The sequence below is a fragment of the Choloepus didactylus genome, chromosome 27, assembly GCF_015220235.1.
Source record: "Choloepus didactylus isolate mChoDid1 chromosome 27, mChoDid1.pri, whole genome shotgun sequence".
NCBI lineage: Eukaryota > Metazoa > Chordata > Mammalia > Pilosa > Megalonychidae > Choloepus > Choloepus didactylus.
Window position 1 is genome coordinate 1,587,913 of NC_051333.1, and position 17,892 is coordinate 1,605,804.

Genomic DNA, 17,892 nt, shown 5'->3' on the forward strand with positions numbered 1-17,892 from the left:
CTGTGATTTTATACAAGTTCATGGACTGGGGAGTGTTTACATTTTGGGTTTCTTTTTAGGTCTGAAAACTATGCCTGAAACCAAAAAGTCAACCCATCGGCGGGGAATTTGTGAAGATGAATCTTCCCACGGGGTGATTATGGAAAAATTCATCAAGGATGTTTCACGCAGCTCCAAATCAGGCCGAGCGAGGGAATCGAACGACCGGTCACAGAGGCTCCCCGGAATGCCAGAGGGTGACTGGAAAGATGTTTCTGTCAACAAAAGGGAATCAGTCATTCAGGAGAGGGGTCATGAGGGGAATGCTTTTGGGGGTGGCTTTAATTTTAAATCAAACCTTGTTTCCAAGAAGAGAGGTCTTGAAAGAAAAAGGCGCTATCAGTTTGACACAGATGGAAAGGGCTCAGTTCTTGACCAGAAAGACTATGCAAGAAAGAAACCTTTTGAATGTAATGAAATGAGGAAAGCTGTGAGCATGAGTAGCCTCTGCCCCCCGTCCTTTGCCGAGGCTCAGCCATCCGATTTTGGAGCAATGCCTTATGTGTGTGATGAGTGCGGGAGGTCTTTCAGTGTGATTTCGGAATTTGTTGAACATCAGATCATGCATACGAGAGAGAATCTCTATGAGTATGGTGAGTCCTTTATTCATAGCGTGGCCGTTAGTGAGGTTCAGAAAAGTCAGGCTGGAGGGAAACACTTTGAATGTAAGGAGTGTGGGGAAACCTTCAATAAGAGTGCCGCACTTACTGAACATCGGAGAATTCATGCTAGAGAGTATCTCGCGGAATGTAAGGATAAGGAATACGAAGAAGCTTTCATGCCCAGCCCGACCCTTAGTGAGCTTCAGAAAATGTATGGTAAAGAGAAGTTTTACGAATGTAGGGTATGTAAGGAAACCTTCCTTCATAGCTCTGCCCTGGTTGACCACCAGAAAACTCATGGTAGAGGGAACTTCGGTGATGAGAAAGATAATGAACGTGGGGAGGCCTTCAAGCCCAGCCCAAACCTTAGTGAGTTTCAGAAACTGTGTGGTAAAGAGAAGATTTACGAATGTAAGGTGTGTGGGGAAACCTTCCTTCATAGCTCAACCCTGAAAGAGCATCAGAAAATCCATACTAGAGGAAACCTCTTTGAAAATAAGGGTAAAGTCGGTGAGGAAACCTTTATTCCTGGTCAGTCTCTTAAAAGGCGTCAGAAAACTTACACAAAAGAGAAACTCTGTGAATTTAAAGATGGTGGGGATTCCTTTATCCAAAGCTCAGACCTCGGGGAGCATCAGAAAATTCATTCTCGAAAGAATCTGTACGAGGGCAGGGGGTATGAGAAATCTGTCATTCATAGTTTGCCCTTTGCTGACTCTCAGAAGAGTCATACCATAACAAGACCACCCAAAGATGAGGAGGACGAGAAAGCATTTACTGTTAGCTCTAACCCCGACGAACACAAGAAACTTCCCTCTGTAGAAAATGCCTGTGAGGCAAAACCATATGAGAGGTCTGTCATTCAGGCCTTGGCGTTCACTGAACCTCAGAAGAGAAACAGTGCAGTGGAACTTAGTAAACCAAAGGCGATTGCAACATCCACCATTCAGAGCTCAGACACGACTGGACATGAGAAAGTCCATGCCAGGGAGATTGTCTATAAAGGAAAAGAAAATGGAGTATCTGTTATTCACAGCTTAGTTGCTCCTGAGTCTCCAAAAAGTCGCACTGGAAATGAATTTGCTGAATGTGATGAGAAGGGAGAACCCTCCCCTTATGTTTTAGACCGTAACGATCAACAGAAAATACGTGCCGGAGAGAACCTGTGTGAAGGGGGTAAGAATAGCAAAATCACCAACTCAGTTATACACAGTGTGTTTCACACTGAATCTCAAAAAAGTCCTCCTGGAGAGGAAGCCGGTGAATTTAAGAAGGATGCTGAGGTCTCTGTTCCTAATGCAAATGCCCGTGAGCATCAGAAGGCTCGTGCTAAAAAGAAATACATTGAGTGCAGGGAGTATGTGAGCTCTGTAATTCACTCGCCCCAGAAAAGTCTCACTAGAGAGAAATTCTACGAGTGTCAGGAGTGTGGCGAGTCCTTTGCTCTTAGCTCCGACCTCAGTGAACATCAGAAGGTTCATGATAGAGAGAAGCCTTCTGGAAGTAAAATGTACGAAAGATCTGTGATCCGCAGCGTAGCACTTACCGACCCTCAAACAAGTTATGCTGAAGAGCAAGCACAAAACAAATGTAAATACTGTGGGGAAAGCTTTGCTACTAGTTCAGACCTTGGCATGCATCAGAAAATCTATGACCAAGAGTTCCATGGTGGGAAACCATGTGGGACTTCTGTTATTCAGGCCTTAGAACCGAGTGAGCCTCTGAAGGAAGACCCTGATGATACCATCTATGAGTGTAAGGACTGTGGGCTGGGCTTCGTTGACCTCACAGACCTTGGGGATCATCAGAAAGTTCACAGCAGAGAGTATCGTACTGAACATAAGGGAAATGTGAATTGTGTCATTCATAACTATTCCTTTGGAGAGTATAAGAAAAGTTACGGTGGAGAGCAGCTCTATGAATGCCCAGAATGTGGGGCATCTTTTGTTCATAGCTCGTTCCTTTTTGAGCATCAGAAAATTCACGAGAGAGAGCATGTGTATGGTTTTAGGGGGTATGATGAGCCCTTTATGCAATTCCCGACCCCAAATGTAAGGAAGAATCGTGCTGCGCAGAGGCGGCCTCCTTCCGAGAGAATCCTTAAATGTCATGTGTGTGGACAGAAGTTTGTTCGTAACTCTGTCCTTATGGAACATGTCAAAATTCACACTGGAGAGGATTTAGTGGAGCGTGGCAATGTATGTGAGGATACTGTTGTTCCAGGCTTAGCCCCCACTGAGTTTCAGAGAAGTCAAACTGAAAAGAAGCTCCATGAATGTAAAACATGCAGAGAATCCTTTCTCACTCACTCAGACCTTAGGGATCATGTGAGAAGGCATAAGAAAGGTGAGCCATACGACTACGGGGCCTCCTATGTCCATACCTCGTTTCTCGATGAGCCTCCCAAAGGGGATCCACCATTCTATGAATGTAAGGACTGTGGGAAATCCTTTATTCATAGCACAATCCTAATTAAACACCAGAAACTTCATCTTGAAGAAGCAGCCCAGGAAATCGAAGCCAACTTTGTTGTTCGACAAGAAGTTCTGAGGATTCAGGGATCAAATGTAGAGGCTGCGGAGCCAGAGGTGGAGGCCACAGAGCCAGAAGTGGAGGCCGCAGAACCGGAAGTGGAGGCCGCAGAGCCAGACGGAGAGGCTGCAGAGCCGCACGGAGAGGCCGAGCAGCCAGATGGAGAAGCCGAGCAGCCAAATGGAGATGCTGATGAGCCAGATGGTGCAGGGATCGAAGACCCAGAGGAAGGAGGTGAAGAACCAGAGGGAAAAGCTGAGGAGCCCGAGGGAGATGCTGATGAGCCAGACGGGGCAGGGATCGAAGATCCAGAAGAGGCTGAAGACCAGGAGCTTCAGAGCGAAGAACCATACTACAGCTGCAGGGAGCGCGCAGAAGCCTTCACTGCAGACTCCGCTCACGGCGCGTGTCTGAAGAGCCATGCCCGAGTGATCATCTACGAGCCGGGAAGCGTCTTCGGTGAAAGCTCACGCTACACTGAACGTGCGAGCACCAGCACCAGCGACAGGGATGGGGCCGACGAGAAATACTTCAGATGTGACATCTGCGGGCAGCTCTTCATCGATCGCCTGTCCCTTGCGAGACACCAGAGTTCCCATACCAGCTGAGAACCCACAAACCAGGAAGTTGGAAAACCTTCAGTTAGACTTTGACCTTTATTAAACATCAGAGAATTCAAATTCAAACAGTCCCATAGTAGTGTTGATGGAAAGCTTAGCTTAGGGCGTTCACACACCACACTGGAAGGAAAGGGAGTGGAGGGCCTCCTTCAGTCGTGGCTCTCCCCCATCAGACGTCAGCGTACGCCTGCGGGGAAGCCGTGGCTCTTCTCTTACCTTTCTTCCGAGTAATCCTATTGAGAAAAAAACCCAGGAGTATTGACAACCATAGAACTGTCCCCGATCAGCTGTAAATGACACAACCTGTATATAGTGTTTCCTGAGGTGTGTGTAAATAGCTAGTCACAGCAAAACAGAAGTCACGTGCATTTGGATTTAACATGCTGCACCACCACAGTCTTCTGTGTCAGGGCACCTTGCCTGGTGATCCTTGATGGGGAAGGGGAGGTGGGAGAGAAGGAGAGCAACAAATTAGAATCTATTTGTAAGGATCTTGGATCCTGAGAGAGAGTTGTTGGGGATTATTTGAATCCCATCAGTATCTTTTTGAGCATTGACTGTGTTTTGCTCTCTTACTCTTAAATGTTCTTGTGCAGGTGCAGGCATGAAAAATGCAGTATGTTTTCCTCTTTGCTTTCTGGAAAGGAAAGTACTTGGGGCTTTCTTGTGCAGCCGTTTCGTCCACACCAACACTGTGGAGCCTCGTGCTCTGTAAACCTTTATGGTACGTGTGTGGATGGGCATTGTGACCTGAGTGGCAAGTTGCCACACTGTACCTTGTGGTGGCTCTCATGCCAAACTAGTAAAAGTTCTGTTTTTTCTTTTTACCCAGCTCAATATGTGTTCAGTACTGAGTTCCCCAAATCTGCAGCTTTGCTCCGTAGGTCTCATGCCTTTGCCTTTGGTCGTGGGTGCAGCCGTCACTGGAGGGCGGCAGTGCCTCGTGAGGGTCGAGGGCCTCGAGGAAGGGGTCCCACGTTGTAAGGGCGCAGGCTGGCGACCTTCATCACTGCCCCGTGCGCTTCCCGCCGTGAGTGGAAAGTGACAGCGTGGCTTCGGTTGCCCGGGTAGCGTTAGTGCACCTGCCACAACTCGGTTTGCACCCTGGGTGCCCGCCCAGGAGCTGGTGTCCTTAGATCTTTCTGTCGCTACGCTGTATTCTCTTCTCCTTTACCTGTCTGGCCCTCTAACCTTGTGTCTGTCACAACAACCACAGAAGCTTTCTTTCCATCCCACCCAGGCTTAACAGACTCAGGTGCCCTAGCAGCCTTAATGTGTGATGTTGCCGTCTGTTCGCCTTCCAGCCTTCTTAAGCATTTCTGAGCTGTCCATTAGTGTCGTGTTTGTCTAATCTCAGTTTTCCACTTAATCACAAATTTACCTCACCACCTGAGGTTTCCTGTGTACTCTGCTGTATTCCTTTGCTCCCCAGCTCCTCACATAATGATTATATTAAGAAACTTTTAGGCCTTGAGTTGGCTGGAAAAAAAAATGAAAAATTAAAAATAAATTTAAAAAATGGATCTGTAGATTAAGGGAGCAAAAACAGAGTGGATAATTTGAGGAAGCAAGATTAAAATACACACTAGGGAAATGTGTCTAAGTCTCACTCGAAGATCTGCACGATAAGGCCTTCTTGTGGAGAGTGTCAGGGTTGCAGGGAGGCTTAGAGCTAGGAGCAAAACGCAGAAATGAGTAAGCCAGAGAAGGGCGTCTCGGTGAGTTCACTAAACATGAGAGGGAGCGGAGGAGAAAAGGCGCTGGAAGCAGGGGTCGGAAGGCCAGACTTTAGAGAATGCGTGCAGTGGGGTGCCCTGAGCGGTGAGGAGGAAGAGGCCTCGCCGCGGCCTGGAGCACGTGCCTGTCGCGGTGTGCGAAGGTCCCGGGTTGGCTCGGACACACCGTGGAGCTGGGGGGACAGTGAGGCCCCCTTTAAGCGGGAGTCGGGGTCAGGGTGGTGACCACTGTCAGCAGCGTGAGTCGGTACACACCTTCTCAGAAAGCAACTTGCCATGTTTCACGGTGTCTGTTGCAACTTTATGGTGGTGAAAAATTAGGAACTTAATGCCAGACAAGAGGGGAACGATGGCATAAATGAATCTGAAGCATCTTCTCGGTGAGCTTTCATGCAGCCGTTTAAAAATGATAATCATGAGTTATGTAGCAGCGTGGAAATATATTTACGGAATATTAAGTGGAAAAGCAGGACACAAAATTATATTTATACTACAATTATAACTTTAAAAAATGTATGCTTATAGTCAAAAGCTGGTGTGGTGGTGTAGGCTTATAGTTGAGCATTATTTTCTTAAATTCCTTGAATGTTCTTTATGGTAGTGTTGCTAAAAAGTTTATATTCACGTTTCCATTGTGAACATAATTTGAACTCATCAGACATTTGCAAACTTCAGAAAAGTGGAGGAAAAAAATCCATATTCCCACCCTCCAAAGACAGATACACTCTCCAGTATCTTGTTTGTTCTTGTTTCTGTGCACAGCTTTATGATTATAACTGTGTCAAAATATGTATTCAAAATAGCTATTATGTTACCTTTGTGGAATTATGGTTAAATACTTTTAATTTTTCAAATGTTTCTTAGTGTTCTGATAACCAAGTTTATCGCTGTGTTTCTGTTACAAGCTTAGTACTACATACCCAGAGAAAAAATGAGAAAGTACAATAAATTAGGAAAGGAAAAAATTTGCCCTTATTCCTAACACACAACTACTGTTAACATCTTGATACATTTCCTCCATCATTTCAGTGCACAAGCTTGTGATTATAATGGTGTTAAATATGTATGCTTATAATCTAAATTAATGAAAAGAAATGTGGAAAAATAATTAAAATAGTTGTCATGGGATTATGGTTAAATATTTTGTCTCAAATTCCATCAATGGTCTTTGGTGTTTTGGTAATAAAGTTTATGTATGTATTTTCCATTACAGATACAATACATACTCATAGAAAACTTTGGAAAATTCAGTAACTTAGAAGAAAAAAAAATCACTCATTTTCCCAACACCAACTACTGTTAACATCTTGACCTGTTTCCTCAGCTTGTTTCTGTGCACCGGTGTGTGATTATTAGGGTGTTACTAGAAGTACACGTAGAGTCAAAGATGGGAAGAAATACAGAAAACAATTGAAATAGTTGTGTGGTCTTTATGGGATTACAGTTAAATACTTCGTCTTGGTTTCCTCGAATGGTCTTTATTATGGTGTTTTGGTAAGCCACCTTTGTTACTCCTGTTTCCATTATAAACACAGTATATGTTCGTTGTAGAAACTTTGAAGTAGCAGAAATGTAGAAGAGAAACTCACCCATATTTTCACCATCCAAAGACTGTGGTTAACATCTTGATATGGTTCTTCCTCTTGTTTCTGTGCACAGGTTTTTAGTTTGTTAATATGGTTGTGGTCGTTCCAGCTATCTGTAATAGTGTCAACAATAAAGATAAAGCTAAAAGTAACATAGTTCTTAGTCTCTTCTTGCCCTGGTTTAAGTGGGGTTGTTAAATACGGTTTTTTGTTAAAGTTATAAATCCCCAAACTTAGTGACTTCTTGGGCTTTCAGTTGGTTGCAAACCTCACTGTATCTTGAAGTGTGTGGCTGTGGGTGTGTGGTTGAGGAGCAGTTACTTCTAAGGGATCTAGCACTGCTTGACGCCTCATGCTTAACTGCACTTATAATTAAAACGACACGGTCACCACTTTTTGAACTTGGAAATAACCACAGGTGTGTTTCATCTACTTGAGTCTGCCTTTTTAATCACAAATATGAGATTCTCTCAAACAGAAAAAGTAAAGATCTCAACATAAAAATGTTGATGTAATCGTTGAGAATCATCTTCCCTAGGTTCAAAGGTGCTAGTCTCCCAGGAGTCGCCCAAGTCACGGACGGTCACGTCGAGCCCCGCGCAGTTGGGCAGGCGATCTTCCGGGATGATTTGGGGAGCTGCTTTTTAAACATGCTTGTGACTCCATAATTTCTGGCCACCAACGCTAACCTGGTCACTGTTGGCAACCCAGCAGGTTGTACCATGCCCCCAACTTGTTCATTTTTTACTTACTTTTATTTATTCGTCTTATTGCAAACACTCCAGACCCACCAAGCACCGTATGCTGTCTCGGCAGCTCAGCTCGGGTTGCAAGTGTCCCAAGCTCCTAGCCCCCCACACTCGGCTCAGTTGGTTTCTGTCCTAATGTACGGAAGTGGACTTGCCACTGAACCATCTGGCATGTGACAAGGGACCTGCATTCTTCCATGGCCTTGGAAGTTCTGTTCGTACTGAAGTGGAAACTGCTGGTTCTGGTTCTCTTGTGTTCGCTCACAGTGTCGGTGGTCGTTCTGCAATAAAGGGCTTAGACCGGCTCGGACTCGAGTCCCACGAGCTGCCTGACTTGGGTGGGAGGGCTGGTTTCCCGAGGGAGCGCCGCGGTGTGCCGGCAGACCTGTCCCTTAGAGACAGCGGGCATGGCTCCCGGTGTCCCTGAAAATGGTGTCGATTATCATCTGTTTTAAATCAGAAGAAAATGGGAACACAATGACGAATACGTGATGGAAAGAATCTAGCCTGGCCTGTGCATGCCAATGCAATCATAAATGGTGATTCTTAACTTGGTTATTTTAATGAGGGAGGGCCTCAGGGAGGGGAAAGTGCCCAGGGCCCACCAGGGTCACACTGTGGTCCTGGCCTGTCGCTTCTGGGGTCTCCCCTCCCACGCGGGGATTTGCCGTGCCCCCCCTTCCCAACCGTGGGAGGAGAGAAGGGTGACCCTTCACTGTCCATGGGGATCCGGGATGTGCAGGCCACCCCAGGTCCCTGCTGCAGTCCCCTACAGCTCAACCCCGGCCCCCACACTCTGTCCCGTGGTGGGGACTTGCCTGCCTGCCCTTCCCCTCCAGCCCCGGGAAGGAGGAGGCTCCCCGCTGTGCTGGGTCAGGGGGCACGCAGGAGCCCCAGGACCCCACTCCCCAAGCCCTGTGCCAGCCTCCCAGCCCAGCTCTGGGCCTGGGTGTCAGAGGTCTCTCGGCAATCCCCCACCCACCCCCTGCACTCAGGGGCGACTCTATGACTTGAATCCAGCTCAGAGCAGGAGAATAATAGTTACAGTAGTAGTAGTAGTAATTTTCATGATCACAACTGACATTTACTGAGCAGTGTCCCCCTGTCCTAGCCTATTTAATAGGCCCAACATCCATTTGATTGTTGTTATCTCCATTTGCCAGATGAGGAAACTGAGGTAGAGGGACTAGAATGACCCAACTACGGAGTGGCCCAGATGGCATTTGAGCCCAGACTGTAAATGACTAGTCAGAAGGGGGACCCCTCAATTCTCTCCATAGCCAAACCCAGTCAGAGTGACATGAGCCATGAGGTGTAGGTGGTCCCAGAAAAACAGATTCTCCCCTCGAAGCTCCAGAAGGGAACCCGCCTCTGCCGACACCTTGACTTTACACCGTGAGACCCATTTTGGACTTCTGACTTTCAGGACTATGAAATGATAAATTTGTGTTAAATGAATTTGTTGCTGTGCAGTTGTTGACAGTGTTCTCATGATCCTTTTCTGTTTTGTCGAGTTGGTAGTAATGTCCCCCTTTCATTTCTGATTTTAGTAATTGGAGTCGTCTCTGTTTTTCTTAGTCAATCTTAACTCAAGATTTGTCAGTTTTGCTGATCTTTTCAAAAAGAGTCAATTTTTGGTTTCTTGATTTTCTCTATTTTTCTATTCTCCATTTTGTCTCCACCCTAACCTACATTAATCCTCTCCTTCTGCTAACTTTGGGTTTAGTTAGCTCTCTTTTTTCTTAAGGCATACAGTTAGATTATCAATTCGAGATTTTTTTAGTGTAGGCATTCAGAACTTTTAAGTGTCCCTCTTAGCAATGCTTTTGCTGTATCGCATAAGTTTTTGGCATGTTGTGTTTTTTCATTGACCTCTAAGAATTTTCTCATTTCCTGTGTGATTTGACTCAACTCATCTTCCATTTTTTCTTGATCCATTCATTGTTTAAGTGTGTGAAGTTCCACATACTTGTGAATTTTCCAGTTTTTCTTCATTATTGAGTTCCAGTTTCATTCCAGCTCTCTATTGGTTATTATTTTACTGGGTGTCTTTTTCTATCCTTTTACTGTCAACCTTTTTGTGTCTTTGTATTTAAAGTGAGTTTCTTGTAGGCAGCACATAGAAGAGTCATGTTCCTTTTTTTTTTTTTCCCAATCCATCTGTCAGTCTCAGCCTTTTGAGAGTTTAATCTATTTACATTTAAAGCAATTATTGATAAAGACATCTGCCATTTTCTGTATGTCTTATGTTTTTTGTTGCTCACTTCCTCCATTACTGCCTTTTCTGTGCTTAGTTGATTTTTTTAGTGTATGATTTTGATTCCCTTCTTTTTTCTATATTTTAAGTTATTTTTAGTGGTTAACTTGGGGATTACGATTAGCTTCTTAAACTTATAACAATCTAGTTCGAATAATAACAATTTAGTTTCAATAGTGTGCAAACACCCTGCTCCTATACATTTCTGACCCTCCCCCTCTATATTGTTACTGATTATATATTTACACCTGTCCATTAACATGCATTTGTAATTCTGATGTAATTATGAAAATAGATTTGTACTAGAGCTGCCCTTATGCAAAATGCCAGAAATGGATTGGCTTTTATACAGGGGATTTATTAGGTTACAGATTTACAGTTCTAAGGCCATGAAAGTGTCCAAACTAAGGCATCAACAAGAGGATATCTTCACTGAAGGATGGCCAGTAGCATCTGGAACACATCTTTCAGCAGGGAAGTCACGTGGCAGGCATCTGCTGGTCTTTGCTCCTGGGTCATGCTTCAGAGTGGCTTTCTCCAAAATGTTTTTGGGCTTCTGTCTTGCTTCATTTCTCTCAGCTCTCTGCTTGGATCTCCTGGGGCATTTCTCTCTAAGCATCTGGGAGTCCTCTCTTAGCTCCTCTGGGGCAAATTCTGGGCTTCATCTCTTAGCTTAGCATCTCCACACATCCTTCTGTCTGCGTCTCCCAGAGTCTCCAAGTGTCTGTGTTGGCTCTTAGCTTCTCCTGGGAGCAAACTCTGGATTACGTGTCTTAGCTTCTCTCTGAAATGTCTCTCTCAGCTTTTCTGAGCTCCTCTCCCTGAGCCTCTTAAAGGACTCCAGTAAACTAATCACTGGATGGGTGGGGTCACACCTCCGTGGAAATGATCTCATCAAAAGATCTCACCCACAGTTGGGTGGGTGACATCTCCATGGAGATATTCAATCAAAAGGTTCCACCCAACAGGATTGGATTAAAAGATCATGGCTCTTCTGGGGTCCATAACAGCTTCAAATTGGCACACCATTTAAATCATATAGGAGAAAAGAGGAATTATAAACCAAAAATACAATAATACTGGATTTTATATTTACCTATGTAGGTACCTTTACCGATGTTCTTTATTCTTATGGCCTCAAGTTAATTTCTTCTGTCCTTTCATTTCAACCTGAAGAACTACCCTTAGCATTTCCTGTAGGGCAGGTCTACTAGTAATGAAATTTATCAGCTTTTGTTTCTCTAGGGATGTCTTAATTTCTCCTTCATTCTTGAGGGATAGTTTTGGATATAGAATTCTTGGTTCACAGTTTATTGTTTTGTTTTTATTTTGGGGTTTTTGTTTGTTTGTTTTATTACTTTATATCATCCCACTGCCTTCTGGCTTCCAGAATTTTTGTGGGTTTTTTTTTTTTAAGGAGAACTCACCTGTTAATCTTATTAAGGACCCCTTGTATTTAGCCAGTTGCTTCACTTGCTGCTTTCAAGACTCTTGCTTTGTCCTTGAGTTTTGATTATTTGACTATTATGTGCCTCTGTGTGGATCTCTTTGAGTTTGTCCTTTTTGGTGTTCATTGAGCATCCTGGTTGTCTTTCCTCAAATTTTGAGTTTATAGTCATTATTCATTCCAATATTTTTCTGTTCCTCTATCCTACTTCTGGAACTTCCATGATGCATATGTTGGTACACTTTATAGTGTCCCACAGATACCTCAGGCTCAGTTCATTTTTCTTCCTCCTCCTCTTCTGCTCCTCAAACTGGATAATTTCAATTGCTTTATCTTCAAGTTCACTGATTCTTTAGTCTGCTCAGATCTACTGTTGAACTCCTCCAGTGTATTTTTCACTTCAGCTATTGCACTTTTCAGTGCCACAGATTCCTTTTGGTTCCTTTTATAATTTCTTTCTCTTTATTAGCATTACTTATTTGTTTATATATCTTCCTCTTGGTTTCCTTTTGCTCTTTGCCCATATTTCTTTTAGCTTATCATGCAAATTTTAAGACAGTGGATTTAACATCTTTGACTAATAATTCCAAAGTCTGGGCTTCCTCAGGGATGGTTTCTGTCAAATTCTTTCTTTCCTGTGAATGAGTCATACTTTTCTGTTTCTTTGTATTTTGTTATTTTTTTTCTTGAGAACTGAATCTTTTGAGTATGATAATGCAGAATCTGGAAATCAGGTTCTCCCTCTCCTCAGGGCTTGCTGATTTTTCTTGCTGAGGGCCACAATCAACTGTTTGGCGACTTTTCCAAACCATTTTTGCAAGTTCTGTATTCCTTGTCTGTGGTCACTGACATTCCTGCTCCATTATCTCTTCAGTCAGCCAGTGACCTGACAGATTTCCTTAATTATCTAGCTACAAACAAACAGAGAAATGTGCCCTGTTTCTTTAAATCTACCAGTAGACACTGCTGTGGAAGCCACTGCATCCCAAGAGGGTCAAAACAAAGGCAAGCACCTGCTGTGGTCCCTCCAGGTACTGCCAGATCAACCAAAATGTACAATAATGTTTTGGAGATAAGGTCCCTGTACCATCCTGGCCAGCTGCTCCAGGAACTCAGCCACTATCCCCACAGCCGAGTCCAGAGCTGAGGAATACACACTTACCACTCTCTTAGCAAATGTCAGCAGTCTCTCCCTTCCTCAGCATTCCCTGATTGCTATGAGTGTCCAGGCTTCAGAGTTCCTAAATACATTATTCTGACTTTTTTTTCCAGATTAAGGATTGTTTCAGTGGGGAGACCAACTCCTCTGTCTTCCTACTCTGCCATTATGTATGACATCACCCTTACTTTGCTTTATTTTTAAATCTCTCTCTCAAATTAGCAAATAAATTCCACAAGACCAAGATTTATATTTGGTTCCCTACTATATTCCCAGCGCCCAGGGCAATGCCTTGCATGCAGTAGGTGCTCAAACATTTGCTAAATGAGCAGTCAGGTACTTGGGTTCTGAAGCCAGCCTTCTTGGGTTTGAACCCCAGCTCTGCCCCTGGCCAGCTCTGTTGCCTTGGGCATGTATTTAAAACCCTCTGAGCCTCAGTTTCATCACCTGTAAAATAGGACTGTTTTCATAGATGAAATACATGTAGCCTGGCTACTCTTCCATAAATGTCAGTTATTTTTGCTTGTCCTTCCCCTCTACACTCCCAGCCACCCACTGTATTAGGTTTCTATAGCTGCCCAACAAATTACCACAGACGTAGAAGCTTAAAGCATATTATCTCACAGTTGTTGTGGGTCCGGACTCTGGGCCTGGCTGAGCTGGGTCTCTTGCAAGGCTGCAGTCAAGGTGCAAGCAGAGCTGTCTTCTGCTTGAGCAGGACCACCTGGGCAGCAGCTTAGACCACAGACTCTTGAGGCCCAGCCAAGCCAGGAGACTGATGGGGCACACAGTGGGGGCATAGAGTCCTCTTCTTCCACTTACTAGCCGTGTGCCTGTAAGCAAAGATACGGCTCCTGTGAGACTCGGCAATCTCCTCTGTAAAATGAAGTTGACAATAGTTGTGGCAAGGCCCATGTGTGTTTTCTAAAAATAATGCAGATCTAGGTGTTTCCCACAGTGTCTAATACATAGTAGTCACTCAATATTATAAGCTCTACAAACAATAAGAGAGCTCACGTGTACCACCCTCTGCTCCTCCAATCCCCATTATTTCCCCAGATCTGCTCCAAGAGCCTCCAGTCTCAAGAAATCAGGGGCAGGACCCACCTGGGCAAACCGGGCAGTGCATGCCGCACCTGCACATGCACCTCAGAGCCTGGGACCAACCCCCACAATGTTTTGGGGCCTGGTCCTCCCAGTTCTTGAAGTTTCCAATGACCAGTTGGGGAAGCATCCAGTCTATTCCAAATCCCAGGGTTGGACGGCCGCTGCAGCAAACATCACTCTAGACCTGCACCTGGAACTCTGGAAGTCCTTCAGGAGCAGGGCTATCTCAGAAGCCAGTTAGAAGGCACACTTCTTTCATCCTCTGTGCAAGGTGCCAAGGAGCAGCTGGCCAGGAGCGTCCCCCAGGTGCCGGCTGCACACCCCTGCCTCCATTACAGCCAGAGACCTCACCTTCCTGACCGCTGGGGTTCCAGGGCAAATCAGCCACCAAGCCAGACTCTCCCTATTGAAGAAAGCCCAAATAAATTACTTTAAATGCCAGGCTGAGCAAGGGAAAAAGAAAAGACATGAGTTACCAATATCAGAAATGAAAGAGTGGCCATCATAACCGATCCCACAGCCACTGAAAAGAGGAGATACTAACAACACCTGTGTCCATAAGTTCAGTATTAGAGAAAGTGAACCAATTCCTTGAAAGACACAAACTACCAAAACTCACTAAAGAATAAATAGATAACCTAAATAGCCCTAAATATATAAAAGAAATTGAACTTTTGGTTTTAAAAATTTTCCAAAAAGAGAAAACTCCAATCCCAGGTGGTTTCACCAACTAATTCTACCAAATATTTCAGGAAGTAATAATACCAATTCCACACACACTCTTCCAGAAAACACAAGAGGAGAGAGCATTTGGTTCCTAAATCCCGTTGTCTGATACAAGAAACCACAGGTCCTTGGGGAAAAAGACTGATTTTAGGGCTAGGGCAAGGAAAATACAAAGTGAACCTGAAACATCATGCAGTTACTAGAAAGTAAGAAGTGCTCAAAAAACAGGAATAGGGCATGTCAGGGGGACCCAGGAGTCAACTGTGGAAAGAGCTCCCAGCGGCCAAAGCTGGAAAAAAAATTGGGCAATAAAATAAATAACATAAGTTTGGATTATGACGTAAAGTGTAAAATCCATACTGATAAAAATAAGTGAATAAATGAATAAGTGGAAGAGAAGGGACAAATAAATCTTCCTTACAGAAGAATCCCAAAAAATACATTTAGGAACGTTGCCATGTAGGGTGTAGAGCTTAGCTCACTCCTCTCCTTTGGGGGTGGGATGCACTTAGTGCCTCACTTCCAAAGAGCAGAGTGTGGGGAGAGAGAGGGAGACCAAACAGTCGGGGTCAGGCCCTCCGGTGAGCTTGGTCCGGATCAGCTGTGCCCTGAGGGCAGGTGACGGAGCCGCCCTTCATCTCCGTTGTGTGCTTCCTAAAATCCCATAACCCAGTCCAATCGTGAGAACATACATCCGACAAATGCAAATGGAGGGATGTTCTGCAAAATACCCGCCCGGTACTTCTCGAGCCTTTCAAGGTCATGAAGGACAAAGGCGGAGCAACTGTCACCGACCAGAGGAGACTGGGGGGTCTTGACAGCTAGATGCAACGTGGTTCCCTGGGTGGGGTCTTGGCACAGAGAAGGGGCATCACTGGGAAAACGGGGCCATCTGGGTGGGTCTGGAGTTCTGTTAACACCGGTGTCGGGTCTCCGGTAACAGGTACCCGGGGGAGGTGAGATCGCGCTCGGCAAAGCAGGTGGGAGGTGCCCCGGGACTCTCCGGAATATCTCTGCACCTTTTATGGGAATCTGAAGTCATTCCAAATTAAAAGTTTACTTAAATGTACAGCAAGGGAAGGTGTGTTCATGTGGGAAGATGGGTCGGTGCCGACGAGGGGAAAAGATGGCGGCAGAGGTGAACTGGCTCTTCCTTCTCATAAAAACCCGATAAACGTGGCAACATTAGGTCTTTTTTTAAAGGTGGGAAACTGAGTCTCGGAGAGGTCATGTGACTTGCCCGCTACCACATAGCGAGTAGGTCGAGAGCTGGCTTTGAACTTGGGTCTCTCTGACTCGATTCTACCCCGTAACATCAAGCCATTGATAAAGAAGCTCTAGGTTATGGGTGACAAGTTCAGTGGAAATGGTGACGGTCTGGACGCGTAAAGAATGACAGAGACATATAACTGCCAAGAATCGGTGCTGCTTCATGCCAGCGTGCACCGTCTTTCAGGATAGGGAGCCTCTTTCTCCAAATTCTCCGCAGAGGATTGAGGTGAGCTCCTCAACTAACATCACAACTTGGGTGAATGCTTAATTATCAGCTTACGCGCCTCTGCAGTGTCCTCATCACCCGGACGGCACCCGGGGAATAGAAACGCAGCCCCCGACGGCAGGAAACCGCTCCGACGCTGACAGGCCACGGCGTTCACTCATGGAACATCGACCGTTTCCAGAATATCAGCGTCAGGTAAGTTCACCCCCTGCGCTGGACTGAGACAAAAACAACACCCTCCATAATCATCGCTGAACAAAGACAAAAACTAGAGCACTGCGCAAACCCCACAAAGGACACTACACCCCCCGGCCTGGCAGTGTGAACGGCTGCCGCCACTGTCACCATTTACAGGTTTGGCCACACTTCGTTCCTCCTGCTTTCTAGAAAGGGGCTATTAAGCTCTCTCATGATAGAATATACCCGCTTTCCAATAACATCCAGTCCAGAGCAGAGCCCTGTTTCCTCAAATCTTCCTAAAAGTCACCTAACCCAGTCCAAATCCTGTAAGAAGTCCTTTCTAACACCTTCACCTTGAGATGCCGCGCCGTTCCCCACGGTGTGAAGTCTCCCTTGTTGCAGTGAATCAATGACTCTGACTTCCCCTGACTACAGAGGTGTTGCTGGCGGCCTTTGGCTGGAACACATTGACGAACCTCCTGGACATTCTCTCCACTATCTGGAGTCTTCCCCTGGCTCCAAGTTGGACATAAATTTTGACCTGGGAATGGGAGGTCAGCAGAACTTGGTTGTTTGTCACGGTCACGAGAAGCTGTTCCTCAGTTCAGTGCCAGCCCCACAACTTGCAAGAATGCCAGCCCACGCCAGGGAGGCCCAGGGGGTGCATCAGGGAATATCATAGACGTGCTTAGGGTAGTGGTTCGAGGGTTCGGGACAGTGACAGGACTCCTTCATTTGCAAGTGACAGAAATGAACCCAAATTGGCTACAGCAAATAAGATAATTTATTAGTATCATTCACTGAAAAGCCAAGGGGTTTCAGGCATGGCTGGATCCAGGCTGTCAGACAATGTCATCTGGACTCGGTTTTTCTCCATTTCTTGGATGAGCTTTCTGCTGTGTTGGCTTCTCCCTGGGGGACTCTTCATGGCTTTGAAGATGGGCATCAGCTACTCCAGGCCTACAGTTCTCCAGTTGAAACAGCAAAGGCCCAGGGCTGGCATTCGTGGACTCTGCCCGGGCTGGGTAGATCTCACGCCCACTCCCGATCTGAATGCTGGAGGCAGTGTGGCGGTCACGGTCATTGGCAGGGTCCCCGTCCATTCCACCTGCCTCTGAATCTGCAGCACCTGCACATTGAGGGGCAGGTTGTATTTTCCAGAGAGGGTGGGGACGCTGCCACTCCCCCATCCAGAGACAGCATCTCTTCCTCCACTCTGCGGACACTGGGAGTGTGCTGTGGCCAAGTTGACCAAAAGCCATATGGGGCCAGTTCCCAGCCTCAACTGGCCTGGTTGCAGTGCAATGAAGACACCATCTTGGAAGCAAATCTTGCAGCCTGGGTTACCCAACTGATGCCACGTGGAGCAGAGATAACAAACTGCCCACAAGATCACGCGCTAAACAGATGGTGTCTTAAGCCACCAACTTTTGGGGGAGCTATTGGTTAGGCAGAAATAGATACCCCAAATACCCTGGCCAAAGTAGGTATTCAGCAAATACTTGTTAAATGAGTGAACTGGCGGGCACCTTGGGAGAAGTGCTCCCTGGGGAGCTTGGCCGCACCCTGTCTCCCTGGTAAAGCAGCAGTGGGCACTCCGATTAGCTGGAGACAGTCATGTTTGGTCATGTTTGTGCTTTGGACAATGTTCGTG

General features: G+C 45.7%; 2 protein-coding genes across 11 annotated transcripts in view; one reads left to right on the forward strand and one right to left on the reverse strand.

Moving 5' to 3' along the window:
- Positions 1-7,267, forward strand: part of PEG3 (paternally expressed 3) — a 37,267-nt gene extending 30,000 nt beyond the window's left edge. For all 10 annotated transcript variants that reach the window (XM_037818807.1, XM_037818808.1, XM_037818811.1 and 7 more), the window contains one exon: positions 60-7,267. In XM_037818807.1, the coding sequence (XP_037674735.1) occupies positions 60-3,781 (3,722 nt within the window). In that variant the 3' untranslated portion in view covers positions 3,782-7,267. The remainder of the gene's footprint in view (positions 1-59) is intronic.
- The window catches only part of LOC119520940 (zinc finger protein 805), a 603,985-nt gene that overhangs the window by 309,276 nt on the left and 276,817 nt on the right, over positions 1-17,892 (reverse strand). The gene's annotated exons all lie outside the window — the stretch shown is intronic.